The sequence below is a fragment of the Chironomus tepperi genome, unplaced genomic scaffold (assembly GCF_022539635.2).
Source record: "Chironomus tepperi strain 1889 unplaced genomic scaffold, CSIRO-AGI_Ctep_v1 contig_472, whole genome shotgun sequence".
NCBI lineage: Eukaryota > Metazoa > Arthropoda > Insecta > Diptera > Chironomidae > Chironomus > Chironomus tepperi.
In genome coordinates this window covers 1,138,844-1,162,521 of record NW_027226594.1, presented here as the reverse complement: position 1 = coordinate 1,162,521, position 23,678 = coordinate 1,138,844, and the positions used below count along the sequence as shown (strand labels likewise).

Below are 23,678 nucleotides of genomic sequence, written 5' to 3'. Positions count from 1 at the left end.
TATTTTGACTTAATTGTAGGAAAAGATATTACCCCGAGCAACACAAATGAAGAAAGCTTTGCCATGGAGCTAATACCAAATAGAAGCCGCCTATATTTGGAACACATACGGAAACCATTCGGATGCGGCTTCCAGTTTGTGTTAATAAAAGAAGTTTACGCAGCCTTGAAAGCTCAATGCCGAATCCTTCTTCATTTAAGTCGTTCGGGCACCTAAACACCCTGTAGGCATAGCTAATCAAACGCATAAAATTAAACGTAAATAATGCCTGAATTAAATTTCCTCAAATATTTCCATAAAATCTCAATCAAAACAAATCAGTAGAAACACAAAATTTCGCTCTTCAATTCCTTCAACATTTCCTTTTTGTTTATCCAAAAAAGGAAAAGAAAAGAAAGCTTTTTATTAGCTTAGCATCATCAATGAGCAACAGAGTATTAAGAAGAAGGAAGAAGAAGATGTGGATGGCAACAGGCAATTGTACGGAAATAGCTGAGGGAAATTAAATTAAGTCCCAAATACCCTCACTAACTTACTCTCTTTAATGTTTTTCATATACTCACACATTCATCTATATCCACATGTGTATAGGAACAATATGAATATAAAATGAATGAAAGATTTTTATCGATTCCAAAAAATGTGTCATTGAATTTTCGACAGATGTCTTTCACTACAATTGTACCGAATGGCACTAATGCAGTGGTGAATAACCTTTTAGTCTTTGCGGTACACCTTGGAAGTAAGCTCGACCAAATCTGCAAACGACATCTGGCAATTATGACAATTCTGGCAACACACTTGTGTGTCGTGGACCTTGGCACACAGGTTGTCCACAACTGCTCTAATATTTGGATTACCATTCTCAAATTACACAAAGGAATTCAACTTTTTCATCATTTAATTTCATTAACGTTTTCTGTTTAACTTTAGACAGTAATTAAATAGCATGTTGCGTGCATTGTCGATGAAAAATAATCTTTCGTATTTTTTTGTTTTCTTTCTTGTAATAAGCACACTTAAAGGGGATGCTATGTGAAAAGGCTTAAGTAATTTGATAATTCTTCTCCTTTAATTATTTACACCTCCTTTTTATTATGGCTGTTATCGTTACTGAGAGAGTTAATTCGGATATTTGGAGAAATCCTTGAGATCCAGCCATTGTCGTGAAGTTGAAGGCGATTTCTGGGCTGTTTTTCTCACAGCTTACTTACTTACTTCCTTGGCTGGGTCGCCCACGCGTAGTGAATGTCTGAAGACAGCTCTATCCTTCGAAACCTTCTGTCAGTTCGGGATATTAGGAACTCTAGAGTACTTTTCAACACATCCAATCCAGGAATTCTTCGTTCTCACAAATTCCTTCAAAATTAAGTCAGAACTCCAACAACTCAAACTCAACTTTAGTTGACTCTTTCATACAAAATCCTGGTCGAGTTCGACTTCTGAATTTCGCAACATTGAATTTCCTAGCATGAAGCATTGAAACGTTTATTCAATTGACCATTAAATATCATTAGCTCTTCAGATCATCGAGATCCAGAGCTGCACTAAAGTTGTTCTAGGGGAATGATTGTTTTAACAAGATAAAGGTTGCATCAGACCTCTCTGCACTCTGTAGATGTTCATGATTTAGTAGGATAAGAACCACACAATTGAAGACATTACTTCCAACAGCAAAGGAAGGCTGCGCGCCGTGTTTCCACAACTTTTGATTCAAAAAAGAACAAATGAAAGTTTGCTTCTGCCGAGAGTCTCGAACTCATGATCAAAGGTTTAGTGTCGCAATTATTAGATACCGAAGTCCTAAACCACCAAACCACTTCGAGTCCTATTCTGAACATTCTAAACAGAAACACGAGTGGACAAAAACATATTAAAAGTAGTTGATGGCAAGTTAATGTCAAGTTGATGACTAGTTCTAACATATGTTTGCCCACTCGAGAAATATTCGTGATTATACCACAATCATCAAATTCCAACATTGCATTGCAAAGTAAATGTTCATGTAAATCCAATTCAATTGACTTCTGAAAAAGAACTGGTGAGGAAATTCAACCAAAGCACTGCTCACCCTGCAGAAATTGAAAGAATTGAGTGAGTATCCAAAATAATTCTCACTCTCTCAAAACCAGTCGAAAGCTTATTTTTTGGAGAAATAAAAAGAGACGACATGATTCATGTGCTTTTTAGCTCTCATTTTTGATGCTCTCAATTTTCACTTTTCATATCGTATCCATGCAACAGTTCTTTTTTTTTGCGAACTATATTTTATGGTGCAAGTGGAAAATGATAATGAAATAGAAGATTTATCAGCATAGCAACAAGTGATATTCTGATTATTATTGTTGTAAAAATTACTATGAATACATATTAATTGGGTGGGCATTAAAATTGATGCTGATAATTAGATGCCTATTGAAATAAATTTATTAATTAAATTTAATACGCGGAATGGAAAATTTTATGTCGCTTTAATTATTTTAAATTGTTTGGCTGGAATGAGTGCTGTTTATGTGAGTTTTAATTGCATTCCTGATTCGTGATTTTATTTTTAAATGCTTGTTTTAATGCTTGCTACCTAACTATATTGTTTTGGAATCAATATTAGATGTTTAACATTTATGACAGTGGTGTGCTACCTTTATGGTGCCAGTAGTGTTTGAAAATGCCATGAATCGTGTGCCGTGTGCGGTTTTCTAAGTGTGGTGAATACGTAATTTATGTGGCTGTAACCTCACCTAGCTTAAATCCCCAATTTACCAACATTACCTTTTCGCGATGTATACCGTCAATCTAAGCCACAAATTGGGACGGAGTTATTTCAGGGTGCGTTGACCTAGCAAGCCGTCATCCTTAGCTTCAAACTAAGAAACCAAAAGGAAGAACTGGACCGGACTTATCAAGAACGACCAAGGATAAACGACAGGGGGAAGTAAGTGAGTGCTTAAGTGTGCCGTGTACGGTTTTGGTCAAAGCTTTCCACAAAGGTGTGCCAAAGGGACTACGATGCAAAAGTGCTGAGGATTAGAATCCGGCAAAAGTTGTCTAAAAACAGATCCAGCTTTTGACGAACTCAAAATGTGATAAAGAGACCTAGTGCAACTTCAACAAGGAAGCAATTAACTTCAACAGGCAAAGAGCCTGTATTTAAGTACAGTAGTGGTCTTTCTTTACCATGAAAGCATCTTTGCCTGTTAGAGCAAGTAAGTGCCGCGAAAAATAAAGGGTTGTCTACCACTGATACACATGTAAAATCATCCAAATATCAAATTTAAATGCCACATGAATTTTAAAAATAAATTTTAATGAGTTTGTTATTTTGACACTTGTTTTACATCTGTAAAGAAGGTAAACAAAGATATAAATATATTTTTTAATCTGCAGGAATTGAATTTGATCTTGCTGTGACGTCAGAAACATATGTAGGTTTTATATTTGAGAAATTTACATTTTAATTTACTTTATTTGTTGGTTTATTTTAGATTTTTTTAAATTTGATGATGATGCCAAGATGATGTATGGCAGATTTTCTGAAGTCCTGAATACTTGTGAAAAGCGTTTTTCCTCCAAATTTCTTGCATTTCTAAGAGATCCTAAGTTTTATTTTGTAAATTATTTACCCGAATAGCACAAATCGGATAATTGATCCTGCCAGAGTCACACCGATCTGGAACCGTTTTTAAACCGACTATGGCATCAGGTCAGATTCATGCCGGATTGTAGACTAAATTTTGATCAATTTACTGAACTGTGCTTGTCGGGTAATTAAATTATCGGGATTCATGCCGGAATGTGGTCTAAATTCGGATCCATTAACCGGATTGTGCTTGTCAGTGAACTAAAGATTTTTGGCAACTTACATCAGTTAACAGTTAACCTCTCGTTCCCCAAAATGGCAATGCAGAAACTTGTTCAGATATGGATTTTGGGAGTCATAATTACCTCCTTTTTGGACATAATTCTTCAATTTTCAAGGGTTTTTTGAGGTACAAACTCAAATAGTACAAATATGACTAGAATAGTGAAAATAGACTTGAATCCAACTATTCATTCCCGTGAGATCAAACATGGTCTGTTAGAGTCGGCTGACCGACACTCTAATTAATACGACGCTGCTAAGATCTTGAGTATATCCTATTCATCAATTTTATTTAAAAATGAAGAGTTTTTCATTAATTCTGAATATTTTTTTGAATCTTTTTCACAAGTTGTGGACATAATTAATTAATCCAACCTAGCAATTCTCCTTCTTTCCACTTTCTTATGTGGAATTAACCTAGATTTACCATTAAAGTTTAAATAAATATTTTAAATATAATTTCAATTTTTGTACTTTTAAAATATTAATTTTTTTGAATCATTTCCATCAGTCACAAAAAGTTTTCGTCCATCAAAAATTCAATCCATTATAATTTTTGTTCTATACTTAAAATACTCAGAAATCAACAAAAATATTTCTTTATAGAAAATTTTTGACAGTTGCTAAAAATAGGAACTTTATACAGCAATTCATACACCTGTTCACCTACACATGCACAAATCAAAAATGAATAAATTGGAAAATTTCATTTAAAATGATTGTTGAATTTTCCACATGGAACTGACAAGCTTTTACAAAAATCCTGTCAAACAATTAACTCGAAGCATACACAAAAAAAAAATCTAAAAAATTTATATTCATCGATACAAAGTTGTTAACCTGATCAGCATGTTTGCTGTCAATCAAGACCAATTCAATTAACACAAATTTAAAAAGTTAATACTTACTTGCTTCCTTGGGCGCACGAAGGTCCATTGCCACGTTTAAAGAACGTCTGTAGACAGCTCTATCTTTCATTAACTTATGCCAATTTGGGATATTTAGAACTTTAGTCTACCTTATCAACACATCCAATCCAGGACATTTACGGTCTTCCTCTCGATATTTTCAGTAAATTGAAGTGGCTCGGTGGTGGAATGGCTTCACAAAACGCGCCTTACTTTATAGGCTAAAAACAAAAAGCTGTTAATAGCGTCATCAAAGGAGTGGTTCTGATCCCACTATATGCTAATCGTGCTAGCGCAACTCTAGACCTCAAAGATTAATATAGCTAAAGGTTCACACGAAGAATAGTGACAATATCAGAATGCTGAAAGAGCTGATAAAGTTCATAATTATTTCTACATTGGTATACTTCACCTTATTTTGCAGGTCCATAAATCACTCGCAGTATTCGTCTCTCAAAGACTCCAAGAGCTTTTTCATCTGTTTGTGTAGAGTTCTAGAGTTCCAGATTTCCGAGCCGTACAATACAATGACCCGAATAAGCGTCTTGTATAGCATGACCTTTGTGTTTCTAAACAGACTCTTGGATGTGAAAATGTGATTTAAGCTGTATTATTAGACGGATTGTGGAAACTCTATTAGTTAAGGTCTTCAAAGCTGACTTTCTGGACGGTAAAAGAGTCCGTGGACGTCCAAAGAACTCTTTGAAGGAAGCTGTCAATTGAGATAGCATTGCACTTGGTATCGGAAATTGGCAAGTGGGAGACAGTGATAGAGCCAGCTTCGGGCGACTCCTGTGGAATGTCATGGATCTGTACGACCAGCAAAGTACGTAAGTAAATAAGTAAGCTGTAGTATGCACCGTATGAAAAAGTAAATAAAATCTGGAAAAAAAGGAGATGGAAAATTTGTTCCTAATTGAGAAAATTAGCAAAAAAAAACAAAGATTTTCAATTTAATTTTTTGAATCAATTAAAAATTAGACTTTTATTTTCTTCAGCGTTTTTTTTTTCTTTTCTTTGATGTAGTTTTATGAATTTTTTAAAAATGTGTTGGATATTTTCACATTTTTCATTATGTTCAATAGCTTAGCAAATACAATAAAAATCTTGGACTTAAAACGAATTAATTTATGTTTTTTTTTTGCAAATTACAGCATTATTTTCTCTAAATTTACACAGATTAAATTTTTTAATTATTTTTTTTTTTGTTTCCTTAAAAATTTCACTTGTTTTGCCTTAGAAAATTGTTTTTTTCATATTTTTTTATATTGTATATAATTTTTTTTTCATATTTTTTTATATTGTATATAATTTTTTTTTCATATTTATTTATGTATAATTGTGTACTTTACAAACTTTTTCACATTTTTTTTTTAATTTATTCATTCATTAATTTACGTAATTTTAGTTTCAATTTTAACTTATTTGAATCAAATAAGTCAAATTATTAATTCATTTCATTTATTAAAGAAATTCTCACAGATACGCAAAAACTGCCGAACCATTTTTAATATTTAAAAAAATGTTATAAAAAACTTTTTTCTTTTTTTAAAAAAAAACTTTTTAATTTAAATTAAATTGAACTACTTAAGATCTAAGGATAGAAATAGAAGTTATTAGGGGGAGACAAACTAGTAAAGAAGGTAGAAAAAAATGTTGAAAAAAGGAAATAATTTATTGACCTTCTGTGAAGGCATTTCAGGCTTGAACTATTAAATAAAACAATACAAATTTGAGTTTGGAAATTAAAATGATTTTTTCAAAATTTTTGTGGAGATTTTCAATAAAAAATCCAAAAAAAATTCCCAATAAATTACTCAACATAACTTTTGTATCATTATATTCATTTTATACAGGGTGAAAAAAAATCTACAAACAATTTTTTTAAACAATTAAAAAGAATTTGGCAAGAAATAGATTTATTTTTTACTACTGGTATTGCTGCTAGTTTCATTTTGATGAACCTAAATTAAAGAAAATTGAATTTTTTTTTCGCCAAATTTAGGAGAAATTAATTTTTTTAAGAGCTAAAAGATTTTTAAAATTTAACGAATTTTTTTATATTTTTTGAATTTTTTAAACTTTTCAAAAAATTTTAAAAAATTAAATTTTGAATTTTTAAACTTTCCAAAAATTTTAAAAAATTAAATTTTGAATTTTTAAAAATTATAAAAAATTTAAAAAATCATAAATTTAGTTTCGAATTTTTTAAGTTTTTTAAAACTTTCAAAAGTTAAAAAATCCGTTACATTTACTGAAAATCTAAAGCTCTTTAAAAGATGAAAATTATTCACTACACAAAATTTTTTATAATCCATTAATTAAGTACCCAAAAAATGCCAAACAATTGCAGCCATAATAATTTACTTTTCATAATATTTTTTTTAATTTTTTATTATTGCGATTTCATTCATCCCTCGACTCATCCTATGTGTTTATTGTAAACATTTTTTGTTGTATTATTAAATATGGATTTTTTTCTTGTATTTATTTCAATTCAGTTTCATTATGAGAATAGCTATAGTACCTATATGTAGTAGTATTGACGACTACGTGAAAAAGTCACCACAATTAATTTTCATTTCTTTTTTTGAATATTATAAGTGTTTTTTTTATTATTTATTTTAATGTAATTGGGAACTTTCAGTCTTTAAAAAATATCTTTATAGGAAAATCAGAGCTTTAAAATATGTTTTTTGAACATAAAAATGCATTTAAAATTCACAATGAAAGTTATTTGAAGCATTAAAAAAATTTCCTACTATTTTTTTTTTGTTGTGTCCTGGCGAACTATAAGTTGAGTTTCATGTATTAAAATAAAATTTATTTTGTATTATTTCTCTTTTTTTATTACATTTGTGTGTATTTTTTATGAAAGTCCACTTCTCATTACTTTATTTTAATTTTTTGTTCCTTTAAAATTAACAAAAATTGAGCAAATTTATTCCTTTTTGATATTCACATTCATCCATCTGATTCAAAATAAAATTTACAAACAGTCAACTCAGTTGCTTAATTTGCTGTTCCACTTCCTCCTCTTTTTTGACGTTCATTGAAATGCGAAAAAAGTTTCCCTTTTTGACCTTTTTATCAATTAAAATAAAATAAAGTACATTTTGTTGTTAAAAATCAACTTTTTCTGAATTTTTCTCCTGTTATAGATATGCATCTAAATGTCCTTAATATTCTTATGTAAGTCAGCGAGTGTAAAAATTTAAAAACCCGTAAAACGGAGGAAAAAGTTTTACAATTAAAATCACCACTAAAATGACTTTGTACGTTGAAATTATTACAGTTTTTGCTATGAATTCTTGTGAAGTTGGATTGGAATTTTTTGGGTATCGAGTGGACAAAGAGCATTGTGATTAGGGATTTCAATCCCGGGATCCCGGATTGGAGAAGCTTTCTAAACTCGGGACCCAGGGATCAGTTTTTCAAATTCCGTAATCCCGGGATTGAGATTTTGTCCCGGGATTTAAATCCCTAGTTGTGATAGAGGATGCTCTATGTCTGGTAGAGGTTACTCGAATAGCACAAGTCGGCTAATTTATCCAAAATTCGACATCTAGCTGACGAGACTTTGACATGGCTCCAGATTTAAACCGTATCCTTCACCAAGCCATAGCCACACTTTCCTGTAGCCGAATTTTCGATCGATCAAAGTCCAATGTAACCTAAAAATACCATGTGCTATACAATAAAGTTCCTAAGGAATATCATTGCAACAAATAATAAATAATTTGGTTACATTGGACCAATAAGTGCTATTCAGGCTAGCATAGAATGATGAAGAAAATACATATTAATTTGATGTTTTTTAAAAATAAATAATTTTAGTGAAATAAACTTAATTAACTCTTTAGTATCGTAGAGTATTTTGTGCGTTAAATTAATCAATTTTAGAAGTGTCTATAAAGTCAAATTTTTAATTAAATTAATAGATTTTAAAATTTCAAATCTCTCAAATTTAAATTCAATTAAGTTTCAAATTTTGAAATTCCAAAATCATCTAGTTGACTTCATAGTTCCCTTTAAACTCTTTTATGAACCTATAAACTCCTCTATGAACCTAAAAAATTCCAAACTAGCTCCACAAAAAATCCTTCCCTTAAATAATAAGAAAACTTTTTTCTCTATTAACGAACACACAGCATCATTCACATTTAAAATAGCAATAAATTTTAAAAAATCAAAACTTATTAAAAAGGAAATGATGACGACATCAGAATGATATATAATCGCTTATTTGTATTATTTATCCTCTTTAAGATTTTTTTTTGTTTATTTCCATAATAAGTCTTTTACGAGATAAGACTTTTCATGAGCTGAAGATGCAGGAATAAAAAGGTTAAAGTGAATGACTGGTGAGGAAAGATTTGCTTATTGAGTGGATGAGTGGAATGGAAATTTTTAACATTTTGTGAAGATTTGTTTACTTGGGAAAAATTTTTGAAGTTTGCTGAAGGGATTTTGAAAGGAATGGGATTGGTTGGAGAGGAAAAAGACACTGACAAGCTATATGCTGGAAAGTTATGACAATTTTTGGATGGATTCTTATAGCTTTTCTAGAGAAATAATATCAAAATCTCTCCAAAGCAACATAAAAGCTCCATAAACTGACAAATTTGGGTAATCCAATGGTTAAGGATGCTTTTGGCTTTTTTGTGTCACTCAATCTACAATAGTTAGGCTTCCATTTAAAGCCATTATTGTCATGATCTTCTACAATAACAACCAAATTAAATTAATATTCTTTCCCCTCAACAAGCACTCATTAAATCACCACTAATTCACATTAATTCCTTCCATCTTTAGCATCATATTATTAAGAAAATGAGATAATCATGTTCGAAGGATTACTATAAGGGCTATTTACAAGGTAGAAGAAGAAAAGTGTCACTATCACGCACACAAAAAGTAATAATATTACTAACGACGCAGTTTTTTCTTCTCTGAATCCAGCTCTATAATATAATTAATCAATTTTTTTTATCTTTCCAATAATTTAACATTCATTCACCTGATCCCCGTACGTATTGTGTTTCATTTAATTTCTAATTTATCGTTCAAAATATTACCTACATTGAAATTTGTTCATTTTTTATCCTCTCGTTAACAATCAAAATTCATGAATTTTACTACAATTAATTTTTACAATCAAAAAATGTTTTTCTTTTTTTTTTGGGTCAGGATGAACGAATTTGAAAATTTTAAATTTTTTTTCCATTTAATTCCTATACCATAAAGAATGAATATCATTTATCCACATAAATATAATTCATTTTGTTTTTTTGTCCTTTTTTCTTCTTCAATTAATTATTGGCCATTAATAAATCTTTTTAAATTAATTCATCGAAATTTCGTGTTCGCGTTTGCTTATGTAAATCACATTGAGGTTGATGTAAACTCAATAAGTTGTCATGACGTAGTGATGGACTTTTCATCACAATTTAATAAATTAGTAACAAATTCGCCGACACTATTTGCTGATGATGTGTCATTATGCGAGTCGGTTAATGTAAGTGACAGTGCCGATGGTGAATCGTCTAAATTAGAACCGCCAATTAAACAATCTCCAATATCATCCATGCGTGAATATTTACGTTTTGGTATAGTTGATGTAGTTTTTTGACTCGTTGTATTGCTGAATGCATTTGTTGTCATGTGATGATCTTCATGATGTAACTGATATTGATTGTGATGTTGATTCTGTTGCGTTATGTTATGTGTGGATGCTTGTTGATGATGATTTAAGACAGGTGAGTTTGGTGAACTAGAAGTAATTGAATTAAGTTCAAGGAACGACGAGTCCAATTGATAATGAAGTGGATCAGAATTTTGTAGATTTAATATTGAGTCAATAGCATTTTGTACTTGACGACTGATGTCGTCCACATCATCGACAAAGTTTATTTGAGGCATCTGAGATGCGTCCATCATATGATCCACATCTCCACTAGCTTGCTGTTGTTGTTGGTCTATGATTGAATTCAAATGCTGTTGCTGCTGTTGAATGTTATGATTTGTATGTATATTTGATGAATCATTGTTCTGTATTTGATATTGGTTTTCATCCATGTCATGATCCAGTCCGTTCCATTCACGATGTTTTGCCATATCATCACTTGTTGATTCAGATGTTAGATTAATATCACTACCGAAATCGAAGCTATCGTCAATCCATTTATTGTCAAATGATACAGAAGGTTCTGTGCATGTACGTTTTGAGGTTGTTGGCGATGTAGGAAAAATCATTCCAGAATTTGAGGATGAAAAAATATCACAGCTATTACCACTCCATTGCCTTTTATTTGCGTTGCTCGCATTTGCTACAGCCGGTTCCATACGTGATGTTGTCAATTGAATTTGTTTTTGAATCATTTCATCATATGTCAAGTCAGAGTTTTTATACAAGAAGCTTGCATTGTCAAGTGCTGATTCATCATTTGGATTAACAGAGCCTGACTGAAAGAGCTGTTCCAATCGAGTCTCAACGAGATCTTGTTGTGATGATTTCACCGTATCATCCTCTGGTCCACCAAATAATGCTTCTAAACGATTCTCGACTGTCTTTTCACTCATCGTTGACGTTGATTCAACATGAAATAGTTCATTAAGTTCAGGTGGTGATGAAGCATTCAATAAATCATTTGATTTACTTGTTGAACTAAAAAGATCATCCAATTGTTTTTCAACACTTTTAGGACTATTGTGATTCTCGAAAATGTCCGATAAATCAGACTCAAGTGCCTTTGTTGATTGTATTTTTAGATTTTTATTACTACCACTTGCCTCTTTCCGTTTTGTATTTGTTGTATTTGAACAACTAGCATCTAAATGTAAATTCAATTCCTTTTGTATCGAGAGCCATTCATCGTATGCTCCATCATGTGTTTCGGTTTTAATGACCTCATTTATTTTATTCTTAGATGGAATCAATTCCATTTTGACTGAATTTAAGTAATCAGAAAATGGTGAGCATTCTCTCTCCTTTTCCTTCTCTTTTGTTGATGATTTTGATATCTTTTTATTATTCGTTGATGACGTTGTTGCCGACGCTGAAGATGATTGCTGGGCGTTTGGCTCACACTTTTTCATTATAAAATTAGAACGAATTTCCGATTCAATATCAAAGTCATCCAATTCATCCTTAAGCTCATTAATTAACTTTAATGTCGTTTGTTGTTGTTGTGGCGACTGTTGTGTTTGTGATGGCTGTGCATTATGCTGATTTGTATTGATTTGTTCATTTTTCAATTTATCAAACTTTGAAAGTCCTTTTTGTGGTGGAGTTGTCGCCGTTGATGGTGATATTGACGACGATACTGGAGACTTTGGTGATGGAATTGATGAGTTCTGTACACTCGAGTTATTAACTATCATTCCGAAACCTTTTCGGTTGTTATCCTTTGGAATATCGGGTATTTCAATTTTAATCCTCTCATTCTTTATATTCTCAAACAATTTCTGTTCTTGCTTTGCTTTTAATATTTGACTAGGCTCATGCAAAGATGGAACAAAATGCGCTCGTTGAGTAGGAGGAGGTTGTATGATATGTGTTTGCTGTTGTCCTGGGGATTGTGTTTGTAGATTGCTGCTTTGCATATGCTGAACGGATGATTGAGGCTTCAAAATCGTTGATTGACAAATCGGTTCCGTTTTTATTGTAATTTGAGATTCTGATTGTTGTTGTTGTTCAAACAATGCAGAACTAATTTCCATTTGCATGGAGACAATTTCATCCTTTAAATCTGCAACTTGTAGTCTATCTAACATCATAAGTTCTGAAGTTGGTGCTTGTTGCTAAGTAATTAAAAAATTTTGAAATCATGTTAAATTTTAAATTCATGTCATTTGAGTTCTGTACAAAGGAATAGATTGATTATGTACTTTTCTGTGAAGTGTCCTTTAAAATATATCAAAGCTATTCCTATTGTATATTTTGTACATACCTGTGATTGCCTCAAAAGTAAATGTTGATATTTCTCCTTCATAGCCTGAAAACTTGCAAGAAATAGCTTTGATTGTTCCCCAAATTCATATTCCTCCTTTGGATCATTCTCGTCTTTAATCTCTTCATACAAACAATGATACCTGTTTGAAATTTAATATGATAAATTAGATTTGGATGCATATAAATTAAATAATTAATAAGTATACCTTATCAATCTTTTAACTGCATCTTCCTTACTCGAAAAGTCACTCTTTACATCTGGATTTGTACAACCTTCTTGATCTACGCATATTTGTCTTTCAAATCTGTAATTAAGAATGAAAATAATTTGATTAGTTTGAACTTTAATAATTAATCTAAGCAATTATTCTATAAAATATTTGCTCGATTTTCACACTCACAATGATGATCGTGTGAGCTTCTTTTTCTGATTTAATTCAACAGCAGCAATTTGCTGTTGTTTTATAATCGCTGAAGGCTCAATAGCGATATCATTCGATTGTACAGGAACAATATCAATCTTGGAATCGACCGGAACTTTTTGCTCTTTCTGTGTTTGCGGGTCAATTGTAATTTTAACAGTGGATGTTGTATACTTAGGTGAAATGACAATTGAACCGGTTGCCGGTGGATTTGCACTTGGAATTATTGGCATTGGCGCTGGAACAGTTGTTGTTATAATTGGTGCTGGTAAAATTTCTGTCTTGATTTGCATTTGGATTGGTTGTGAGACAACAAGTGGTGGCGGTTGCGATGATGTAGATGTTGAACATGGTGATTCTTGCTTCACATTTGGAGAGTTGACTTGTATTGGCGATGGAACTTTCTGAGAATTTCCTCCACTATAAAGTGATGCTCCTGATGACGTAGATGTTGATATTGGTGCAACAATGTTTTGATTATTAACAAACAATGACTGTGTTGAATTTTGTATAGTTCGAATAGATGTTTGATTGCCACCCGTGACTGGAGAAACGGAAGATGGAAGTGTTGGAATAATTTTTCCCGTGGCTAGAATCTTTTGTTGTTCAATAAAGAGCCTTTGGAGTGCCTCATAAATTTCATTATCAGTCATACTGTTGATGTTTGTCAACGCTGGAAGCGGTTTATTGAATGCTGGATTATTAAGATCAATATCTGACGTTAATGTAGACAAGAGATTCTTATTTTGCAATTTAGCTGACAACTGTTGTATTTGCATTTGCACGTTTTTCAAACTTTGCTGTTTCTGAGGTGTTAATTGGATGGTTTGAACTCTTGGAATCGGAGCTTGATTTACACTCACTAGTGGTGGCGGTGGAGTTTGTTGTTGTTGATTGGATGTAATAATCGGACTTAATTGAGTTGTTATAGACTGTTTAATCTGTTGATTTTTATTTCCCTTAGCAATTTTATTTGCCGCTGCTGTTGTCATATTATTCGGCAGTAATGTTGATGTAGGAATTACAGTAATTGAATTTTTATTAGCTTTTGTTGCATTTACATTCGCCTGAATTGTTGTCTTTGTGATATTAGCTTTAGTTGGATTAACAATCATTGTGGGATTAGGTGAGATTGTTATTGTATTCTTTGAACCACTATTTGTTGTCGTTGTAACAGACGAAGTCATCACAGTTGTTGTCTTTATGACTTTTGTATCCATTATTGCAACTTGAGCTTGTGTTGTTATCATTTTCATTGGCGGTGGACTCTGAATTGGCTCCTTCTTGATTTCCTTCATTTGTTCTTCCAACAATTTTGCTTTCTTTCCACGTCCTTTCTTCGGTTTAGTCTCAACTGGCTCCTTCTTTATTGTTTGATTAATATTCTGTAGTTTTGTTGTCTTGAATGTCATTTGTTGTTGCTGTAATTGAATCTGTTGCTGAATCTGTAATTGTTGTTGCTGCACTTTATTTGGGTCAGTTGTCGGTGCCTGACCGATATTATTAAAGTGTATTTGTCCTTGAGATAAGCATTGAGCTAATTGCTGAGCATTAATTCCACTCGGCACAATTAGTAACCTTTCCATTGGACTTAGTGCGGCTGTTGTCTGATTTGGATTCAACAATGTTATTTCATTCGTAATTGTATTTAATGAGAAGAGTTGTTGATTTGGCTGAATCTTTGGCAATTCCACGAACTTAATGATATTTGGTGTTGGTAGCACAACTGCTTGCGGTTTCTGTTGTTGTTGTTGTTGTTGACTATTATCAACAATTCTACTTTGTTGTATTTGTATAGGCTGTGATGTGTTTTGAATTATTTGTCCAGATGGAACAGTTTGTGTTTGAACCATGTTATTGAATATTTGCTGTTGTGGCTGTTGAGGTTGGGACTGATTTGTGATAATAACATTCTTATTCTGAACTGTTTGTACCTGTTGAATCTTTCCATTCGCACCAATTATGTGATGCTGTGTTTGTTGTTGATTTTGTGCTGGCGTTTTTAATGGTTCATTTATTAAGCTCACATTACCGAGAGCTCCTGTTAATACTATCTCCAATATTTTCTGAGATTGCTCATCTTGTGGTATATTTGGATCGTGATGTAGAATTAATCGACCATCCTCAGATAATGATAGCACCAAATTACCTGTTAATTGTGATAAAATACTTTGAGCTGTCGGCTGTTGCTGTTGAGTATTTGTTGTTATATTTTGTGTAACTGACTGAGGTGCTGTGGTGATTATATTGTTTGCAATCGTTTGATTCTGTATGTTTACTTGAATATTTGCAGGCTGTTGTTGATTGTATGACGATGCACCTTGAATTATAATATTTCCTCCGCCCTGTCCCTGTTGGGCATTTATTAAATTTCCAATTATATTTTGTGCATTTATTGCAGATTGTGTTGTTATTGATGCATTATGGGAAATGTTTTGATGTGAGGAGCTTGATGGAGGTGGTGGAGCTGGAGTTGCATTACTATGATGATGATGATGGTGGTGTTGCTGTTGAGGATTTGCTATGACTTGCATTTGCAAATTATTGGTAACATTAATCAATTGATTTTGTTGTACATTAATATTAACTTGTGATGGACCAGAATTATTAGGTGGTGGACCTTGAGAATTATGCTGTTGATGATGGTGATGTTGTTTATTATTATCCTGTTGATTATTATCCTGATGTGATATTGTTTGTTGCATTATGGGAATTTGGAATTTTTGTTTCTCAATTAAATGTCCACTTGTTGAATGGCTGTTTTTCTCTAAAATTGGCATAATTTGAATTTGGTTGTTTATATTCTTACTTCCAATCGTATTTTTCATAGTATTTCCATCAATTTGAGAAATTTGAATGTTACCAATTTGAGTTGGAACTTCAATAGTTTTCTCTTGTTGCTTCTTACTCTTCTTTGTCGTTTGTTTCTTTTGGCGTGGAGCTTTCACATTTGTTGTTTTTGTTGTAACGGTTGACGTAACAGGCGGCAGAGCCATAAGCTGATTTTGAATTTCATTAATTTGACTCTGTATTGTCGGTGTAACTGATGAGTTTAAGACTGAATTAACGAATGACGGTACACATGTTATTGAATTGGAATTATTTGCATTTGCATCATCCTGTTGTTTCGCTTCCTCAATATTCATTTCATCATTTAAATTCGGTACAGATATTGTAAATGGTTGACTACCACTCTGTCCATCGCCATCGAATCTTATCATGAATGGAACATTTTCTGATACTTTATTACTATTTTCTGTATTCGTATTTTGTTGATGAACAGCCGATCTATCTGAATTTTCAACCGATGATGATGATGGAAATGTCAATGTAAATGGTGGTTGATCGGATGAGTTATTTGGAATTGTTATCAAAATATCTGTCGCATTATTATCACTATTATTATTATTTGATGCTGGAATTTGTATTGTCTCCGTTTGTTCCATTTGTTGTTGTTGACTCTCCATTTGATCCATTTGATCATCTGTGTCCATAAAATCGTCATCTTCACTTATTCCACATAGTTTTATCACATTTGCTAAATCCAACTTTCCGGTTGGTGCTTGACTATTATTATTTCTATTTGGCGACAGCATCATTGAGCTCTCTTCATTGGTTATAATATTTGTGGATTGATTTGAATACATTTGCATTTGTTGCAGCTGTTGTTGTTGTTGCTGCTGCTGCTGTTGTTGTTGTTGTTGCTGCTGCTGCTGCTGCTGTTGTTGTTGTTGTTGTTGCTGCTGCTGCTGTTGTTGTTGCAATTGCAATTGAAGTTGTTGTTCTTCAAGCGCTTGCTTTTTCTTTGACTTTTTGGGTTTTCTCGCAGGCTTTGTTACAGTCGGTTGATGCTGTGACGTGTGATGTTGTGTCATATCGAGATTTATCATCTCAGTATTTCCCGTCGACTGCTGAATTATTGAGAATGGAGGTGGAGAAGACATTCCATGCATTTGTTTATCACCCGATTGCACAAGAACTGCCGTCTGCGGTTGAGAATTGAATGTTATTGACGGCGGAGACGAAAGTATTGAATCCGATTGAATGATTTGAGGCTGGGGTGTTGTACCGGGTGAAATAATTTGAGCACCTTGAGTCATTCCCATAGGATTCTGTTGATTTGTTGTGAACTGAATAGGATTAAGAGTGGACGAAACAACCGTTGGAACGATATCATTTTGTGAATTACTTGGTGGTGATTGAAATGTCGCATTAATGGCAGCAATTTGAGATCCTAAAGGTTGAATTTGATTAAAACTACCAAGATTTTGAGAGAATTGAGCGGGCAATTGCTGTAATATTTGTCCATTAGGCATTTGAATTTGCGTCAAATTTCCATTCAATTGTAGATTTTGAATTTGTGCTACACTCTGACCCAATATATGGCTATTAATAATTTGTTGATGTTGCCGTGATGTCTGCTGTTGATTTTGTTGCATGCCACTCAATTGGTTCATTTGTGATGAATTGTTATTCGGTGTTTTAATACTTTGTAAATTTTGCTGTATTATATTAGCTTGTGATGATACAATGAAAGCCGGTGTTGCGGCTGTCGCTAATTGCATACCATTTGTATTCAATATCCTCACCAATTGACCAGCTTGATGTTGATTTTGTTGCATCTGACCGGATCGATTATGAATGACTAAGCTCGGTGCCGCTAATTGCGGTGTTGAAGGAGGTTGTCTTAAAATCAATTGAACACCTTGTGCTGTATTTTGTTGAACTAATACTGGCATTTGATTTAGCAGCAATGGCTGAGCACCTGTTGGCAGTAATATTGATCCTCCTTGTGTAATTTGCTGCGGCTGAGGACTCGACGACTCACTTCCCGGTTGACTTGCAGTTGTAATTATTTGGTGTGGACTTTGATGGGGTGGCGATTGAAAATGTTGATTTTGCGATTGCTGTTGTTGTTGTACAATGGCCATTTTCGATTGTGTAATTTGCTTCGTACTTGTACTCGTTATCAGACTCTGAGTTGTTAGGGTCGATGATGTTAATGAAGCCGTTCCAGGATTGTTACTACTACTACTTGCAGGCTTAGGTAATATTTGCTGTGGTGCTTTATTATGTTTTGCATTGCTCGTACTGGAACTAGATGTTGCTATAAAATTGCTTTGTTGAGTATTAGAAGTTTGTATTATTGATGCTCGATGTGATGTTGCCGGTTGTTGCATAAATACAATCGAATTATTAGCATTCATCATGGGAAACTAAAATTAAAACATTTTTAACTTATTCATGATTAAAAATTCATTAATAATTGACATACTTGTTGTATCACTGCGCTAGGTTGTGGACTAGCACTTGGACTTGCAATGGGACTTCCAACAAGTGCCATTGCTTTTTTCGCCGCTTTCGGGCTACACGCGTTAGATGAGGATGCGCCATATTGACCAGCATTTGGTGTCCGTTTACCCTTCTATTATCATGAAATGTAGGTGGATAGGAGAAAATTTCCATTAACGTATAAATAAAACCGAATAAAAAAAAAGTTGATAAAAATACAGAAAAGGAAAAATAATTGAATTAATTATGCACAGTTCCATTTTTTTATCGATTAATTGATGAGTTTGGTTCTCATCATGCATTACCTTATTAAGTGAAATATTATTTGATCCAACCAATGTTGTATTTATTTCATTTACATTTATGGCCGCAGGCGATTGAGTTGGTGATGGTCTAAATACGATATTAGCATTGGGACTAATATGATTCAAGGACGATCTTCTATTCGGTGTCCCAGTTTTACGATCCTAATGACATATTCGTGTGAATCATTAAAAATGTCATGTGTCGTGATAAAATGTAATAATAACTTACTTGCTCCTGAGTCGCACTAAACGTATTAATGAAATGTTGATTATTATTTGTTACAAGTAATACATCCTGCGGTTGAAAAGGTGATTGTGATGGTGATGGTTGCAGGCGAGGACTATGTTGTATTGATGGTGATTGACTCGGCGTCAAAAATCCCGAAGGAGACAGAATACCTTAATATGATGAAAGAAATTAGTGCATGCATACATTATAAAAATATAATGATTTAGTGTTAGAAAAAGGGCATTAAATTCATTCATCCCTCATGCAAACAGCATAAGTACAATCTTTAAAATCATCACGTACACATCTGTAAATTCATTCCTCTTCACACTCATTCCAATTCTTTTTAGTCTTAATGTTTACATTGTATAAATATTTTCACATTTATATCATCTATTCACTCTATTATGTACACATAAACCAGTACGTAAAGGCATTTTGGAAAGGTTATTGATGCTTTCATCCTTTTTGACTTGATTTGTTTACGGAGATTTAGAGTGTAGTCTGTCTGTCTGGCATGTATCTAGTCAAAAAAGGATTGATGTTTTGTTTTTGATTTTCATGAGTTTTGCTGAAATTTTGATTTAGATTGAACTTGTCGATGGACGTTCTATGAAACCACGTTTTTCTTGATGTCTGAGGATATAAATACGCGTCCAGAGCAATATAAAACTGTCTTTTAAACAAGAAAATCGCTTAGATGTGAAATGAGATCAGCTTAGTATTTAAAATTAGCAACACTTAAGATTGACCTAATTTTAAAGTCATAAACGTTTCAGGAAATCCGGAAGCTTGTCTTTCATTCAAATTAAAACAATATACATCAGATGAAATGCGCGATCAAGCCCACTCACTCAAATTTCTGTATAATTGTTTCATTATTATCATTCTCATTTACATTCACCCACATTTCTCACCAAACCATCAATCCATAAGTCAATTGATACTTGTAGTAAAATTATGTTACGCTCTTTGATTCATTCATAATTCATAAGATTAAATCGAAATGTTTTGCAAATTAATACATACAACACGCTTCCATTTAAATTAGATAGAAAATGAGAAAAAAATATTCTTTGCAAAAATAAAAAAAAACGCAAGTGTGAACGATTAAAGCACCTACACGCATTATGTATGTATACACATCAAGGAGAAAGAAAGATAGAGTTAAAAAATATAAATAAAATATCAAGTGAATTTTCACTTTTAGTCTATTCTATGAATATAGTTAGTCTACTCAAAACAAAAAAAAAAATTCATTCTTGATGTTGGTTGAAAGAAAATCAATTTTCCCTGAGAATCAAATATTAATGACTTTTCGTTTTAAGTGCCTCAAAAAAATGATTTTTATTTCTGACCTTTCTACTTGCGACAATTTTCATTTTTTTGCTTCTCTTTCATCTATTTGGTTGAAATATTCATAGACTCACAATTATCATAAATGGAAGAAAAAAGATCTTTTAACATGGAAAAAAGAGTTAGTTCCCGAAAAAAACGAAGAGAATCTTCACATTCAAACGGTTCTTTCTTTTTCTCTCATCATTACCAATTTCACACAAACGTAAAATAACTGCAAATCACAATAATAATATGTGTAATCTCATTTTCTTTTTGACACATTAGATTTCCATAGAGCAACGAAATTCTTTTTTATTTTTTTATTAAGTACATGCAATCGCACATTTTTTTTTCCTTTCGTTTCCTTGTTTTATTTTATTTTTTGGTGCTACCACGACTCCCGCGCAAATGTCGAATGAGCATGTGCTTTGATTCTTTTTTATGCTTTTCATATCATCATTTTTTTCCTTTTTTTTATACACCATTATGCGCTCTATCAATAAATATAATGTAATATATACAACAGCACGGAAATATTTTTTTTTCTTCTTTCCTACGCGTCGAAAGTAAAATGAATTCCACGTTAATGAAAGGATTATTATAGATTTGGAGACAAAAACATGCAATGCATTTCCGTTTGTACTGTAAAATAGCGGTATAATTAATGATTGGACATAAAAACATTCAAAACATCTGTTTTTTCTTGCGAGATCCTAGATTTTTTTTTTTTTGCATCACATCGCACATTTTTTGTGTTGATTTTTTATTTTATTCACAAGTACATACACTTTGAGTCTTTTAGAGTTTTACTTTCTGCTTGAGTTGTGTATAAATAGCTAATGTAACGGTTTCTGTCTTCATATTAAAATGAAGGAAAAATAAGTAGTGTAAAGAAGAAAAATGTTCTGTGATCGCATATGTGTATATTACCGAGAACATGTGTTACGATCAGAGTTGCAAATCAACATAGATGATAAATCTATTGAAGGTATTGGTTTTAATTGGAAATGAGTCAGCGTTGGCAATGATAATCATAGTCCAAATATCAGAAATTGATTAGTCTATCCAAAATCCGGTTTCAGACCGGCGTGATTCTGACTTGGTGCTGGATTCTGTTTAGATCTGTCATAATTTAAGTCATGGTTTGTGATTCACGATGATCTGGACCGAATAACATAAATTGGTTAATCGATCAACAATCCGGTTTCAGACCGGAGTGACTCTGACTTGGTGCTGGATTCGGTTTAGATCTGGCATTATTTTAGAGTCACGGTTTGTGATTCACGATGGTCTGGGCCGAATAACACAAATTGGTAAATCGATTCAAAATTCGGTTTCAGACCGGCGTGACTATGATTTGGTGCTGGATTTGGTTAATCACGGCACCATGTTAGTGTCATGATTTTGTCTGGATTCATGCTAATAGCTTATAGAAGCTATCACTGGACCATAATGCTCCTTTCATCTAAGGTATTCTTGAATTTGCTTAGAAATTTCTAGTCCATGAGGAGTTTGGGTAATGACAAGAGGTAAGAGCATGATCCAGCTAAGCATCAACCTCAACTCTGCTCACAAATTTCCATCAGATCAATGGAATTAAAAAGAGCTGAATTTTAAAAATATTTATCAATATTTAAAGAATTTCATCATGCACATCCACAACGCTGATAAGGGGGTATTAATTCATAGAAAAATTATTTTGATTTCACAATGTCCAGCAATTATATTATGGATGTGATACAAGTGGTCATTATTTTTTATAACTCTGATGTTCAACAATTGTCTGACATCAATGTGCTTTTCCGTTCTATACCAATTTACTACTTGTACACATTCTTTCTCTACCTTATTTTCTCTCACTCTTTCTCTCGTCGTCATGTCTTCCTCTTTTTTTTTTTTTTTTGGTTCTCACATAGAGAATCATCACACAGAATGATGTGTTATTGGAAAAAAATGGACGAAAAAATAGAGAATTTCTTTCTTTTTTATGATTATATTTTTGATTTATGCCATTGACATTTCAACCTGTTTGTTTTCATGGAATTTTATATTTTTGTCATTTGTGGCAAACTTAATACATTTAACGAGAGTGCATGTTTTTCATCATCAGTCGCATTATCATCATTTCTAGACATTGTTTTCTTCCTTTTTTTTATATTCGGGAAATTTTTTCGTCATAATTTCATTTATTGTGTATTAAAAAAAATTCATTTGAAATTTTATTATTCTCAAAAAAAGTTTTATATTGACTCTATTAAATATCATTATTGAAATAACTTTCACTTTAATAAAATAAAAAAAAAATTATTAATGAAAAGAAATATAGAAAAAAAAACTTTTTTTTTCATCTCGCTGTCCATGTGAGTTTTACAGGTATGCGAGATGATGAAGAAAAAAAAGAGCTTGTCTATAAGGAAGAATTCGCCATTAACAGAAAAAAAATCAAAAGAATTAGTTCACGAAATTGATTGTTTTTGTTCTATTAATTGGCAATATTTATGACGATATATGTCAAATGGATATTTTGCGCAATAATTGTCGTCTATCTATAATACATTTCAATCATTTTAAGACGAAAAAAAAATGTGTTAATAATCACATTAGAAATTTTTAATGATTGAAATCGTTGTACTCATCTCTCAGATCATCACACAGAAAAAAAAATTGATGATGATGAAAAACTCACATACATGCATACAGACAAAAATCACGTACAACAACGGCAACACTTTTTTTCACTCAGGTAACACTGAAGAGAAATTTTTTCTTTAGAGCATATTATTTCCTTCATATTTCGGCTTTAGATTCTCACTTTAATGCACTTTTTCACTTTAAATATCTTTGATTGACACTCATGATGCAATTGCATCCATTTACCTTTTTCCAAACTTTGTCGACGATTCATTTAAATTAGAAGAACTTAGCGCCTGAATTCAGGACGTATCATTATTTTCGTTCAATTCGTACTTTTTGCCACATAAATTTATATTTTTCTTATTAATTAAACATTCATTTACACTTTTCCTTACAGTAAGCACATTAATTTACATTTTAAACTTGAATAAAAATATTTTTTTCATGAACTTCACAAATTTCTCACAAAATTTATTCGATGATTAATGATTAATGATTTTTATGAAGAAAATTACCTATGCTTCAGCTCTGAGATAAATAATCATAGGAATCACCCTGGATATTTAAAATTTCTCATTTGTACGTTAAAAAATGATAAAAATATTTTTAAACTTTTTTTTATGAATAATAAACTTAATTAATATTTAAATTATTTAGAAATGTTTATTACTTTTTTGTTTAGTTACCGGCTGCATAAATAGTTTGTAAACCAATCACCGAGTCGGATTCTCCTCAAT

General features: G+C 32.2%; 1 protein-coding gene across 1 annotated transcript; it reads right to left on the bottom strand.

Annotated features, from left to right (window-relative positions):
- Positions 1-6,989: 6,989 nt before the first annotated feature.
- On the bottom strand, positions 6,990-23,401 carry Bicra (BRD4 interacting chromatin remodeling complex associated protein). Its single transcript, XM_070652018.1, has 8 exons — positions 23,185-23,401; positions 18,970-19,139; positions 18,741-18,902; positions 18,419-18,568; positions 13,123-18,359; positions 12,928-13,026; positions 12,720-12,861; positions 6,990-12,570 (listed from the first exon to the last, which is right to left on the bottom strand). The coding sequence occupies exons 1-8, from the start codon at positions 23,210-23,212 to the stop codon at positions 10,186-10,188; spliced, it is 8,373 nt and encodes a 2,790-aa protein (XP_070508119.1). The 5' UTR covers positions 23,213-23,401; the 3' UTR covers positions 6,990-10,185.
- Positions 23,402-23,678: the final 277 nt, after the last annotated feature.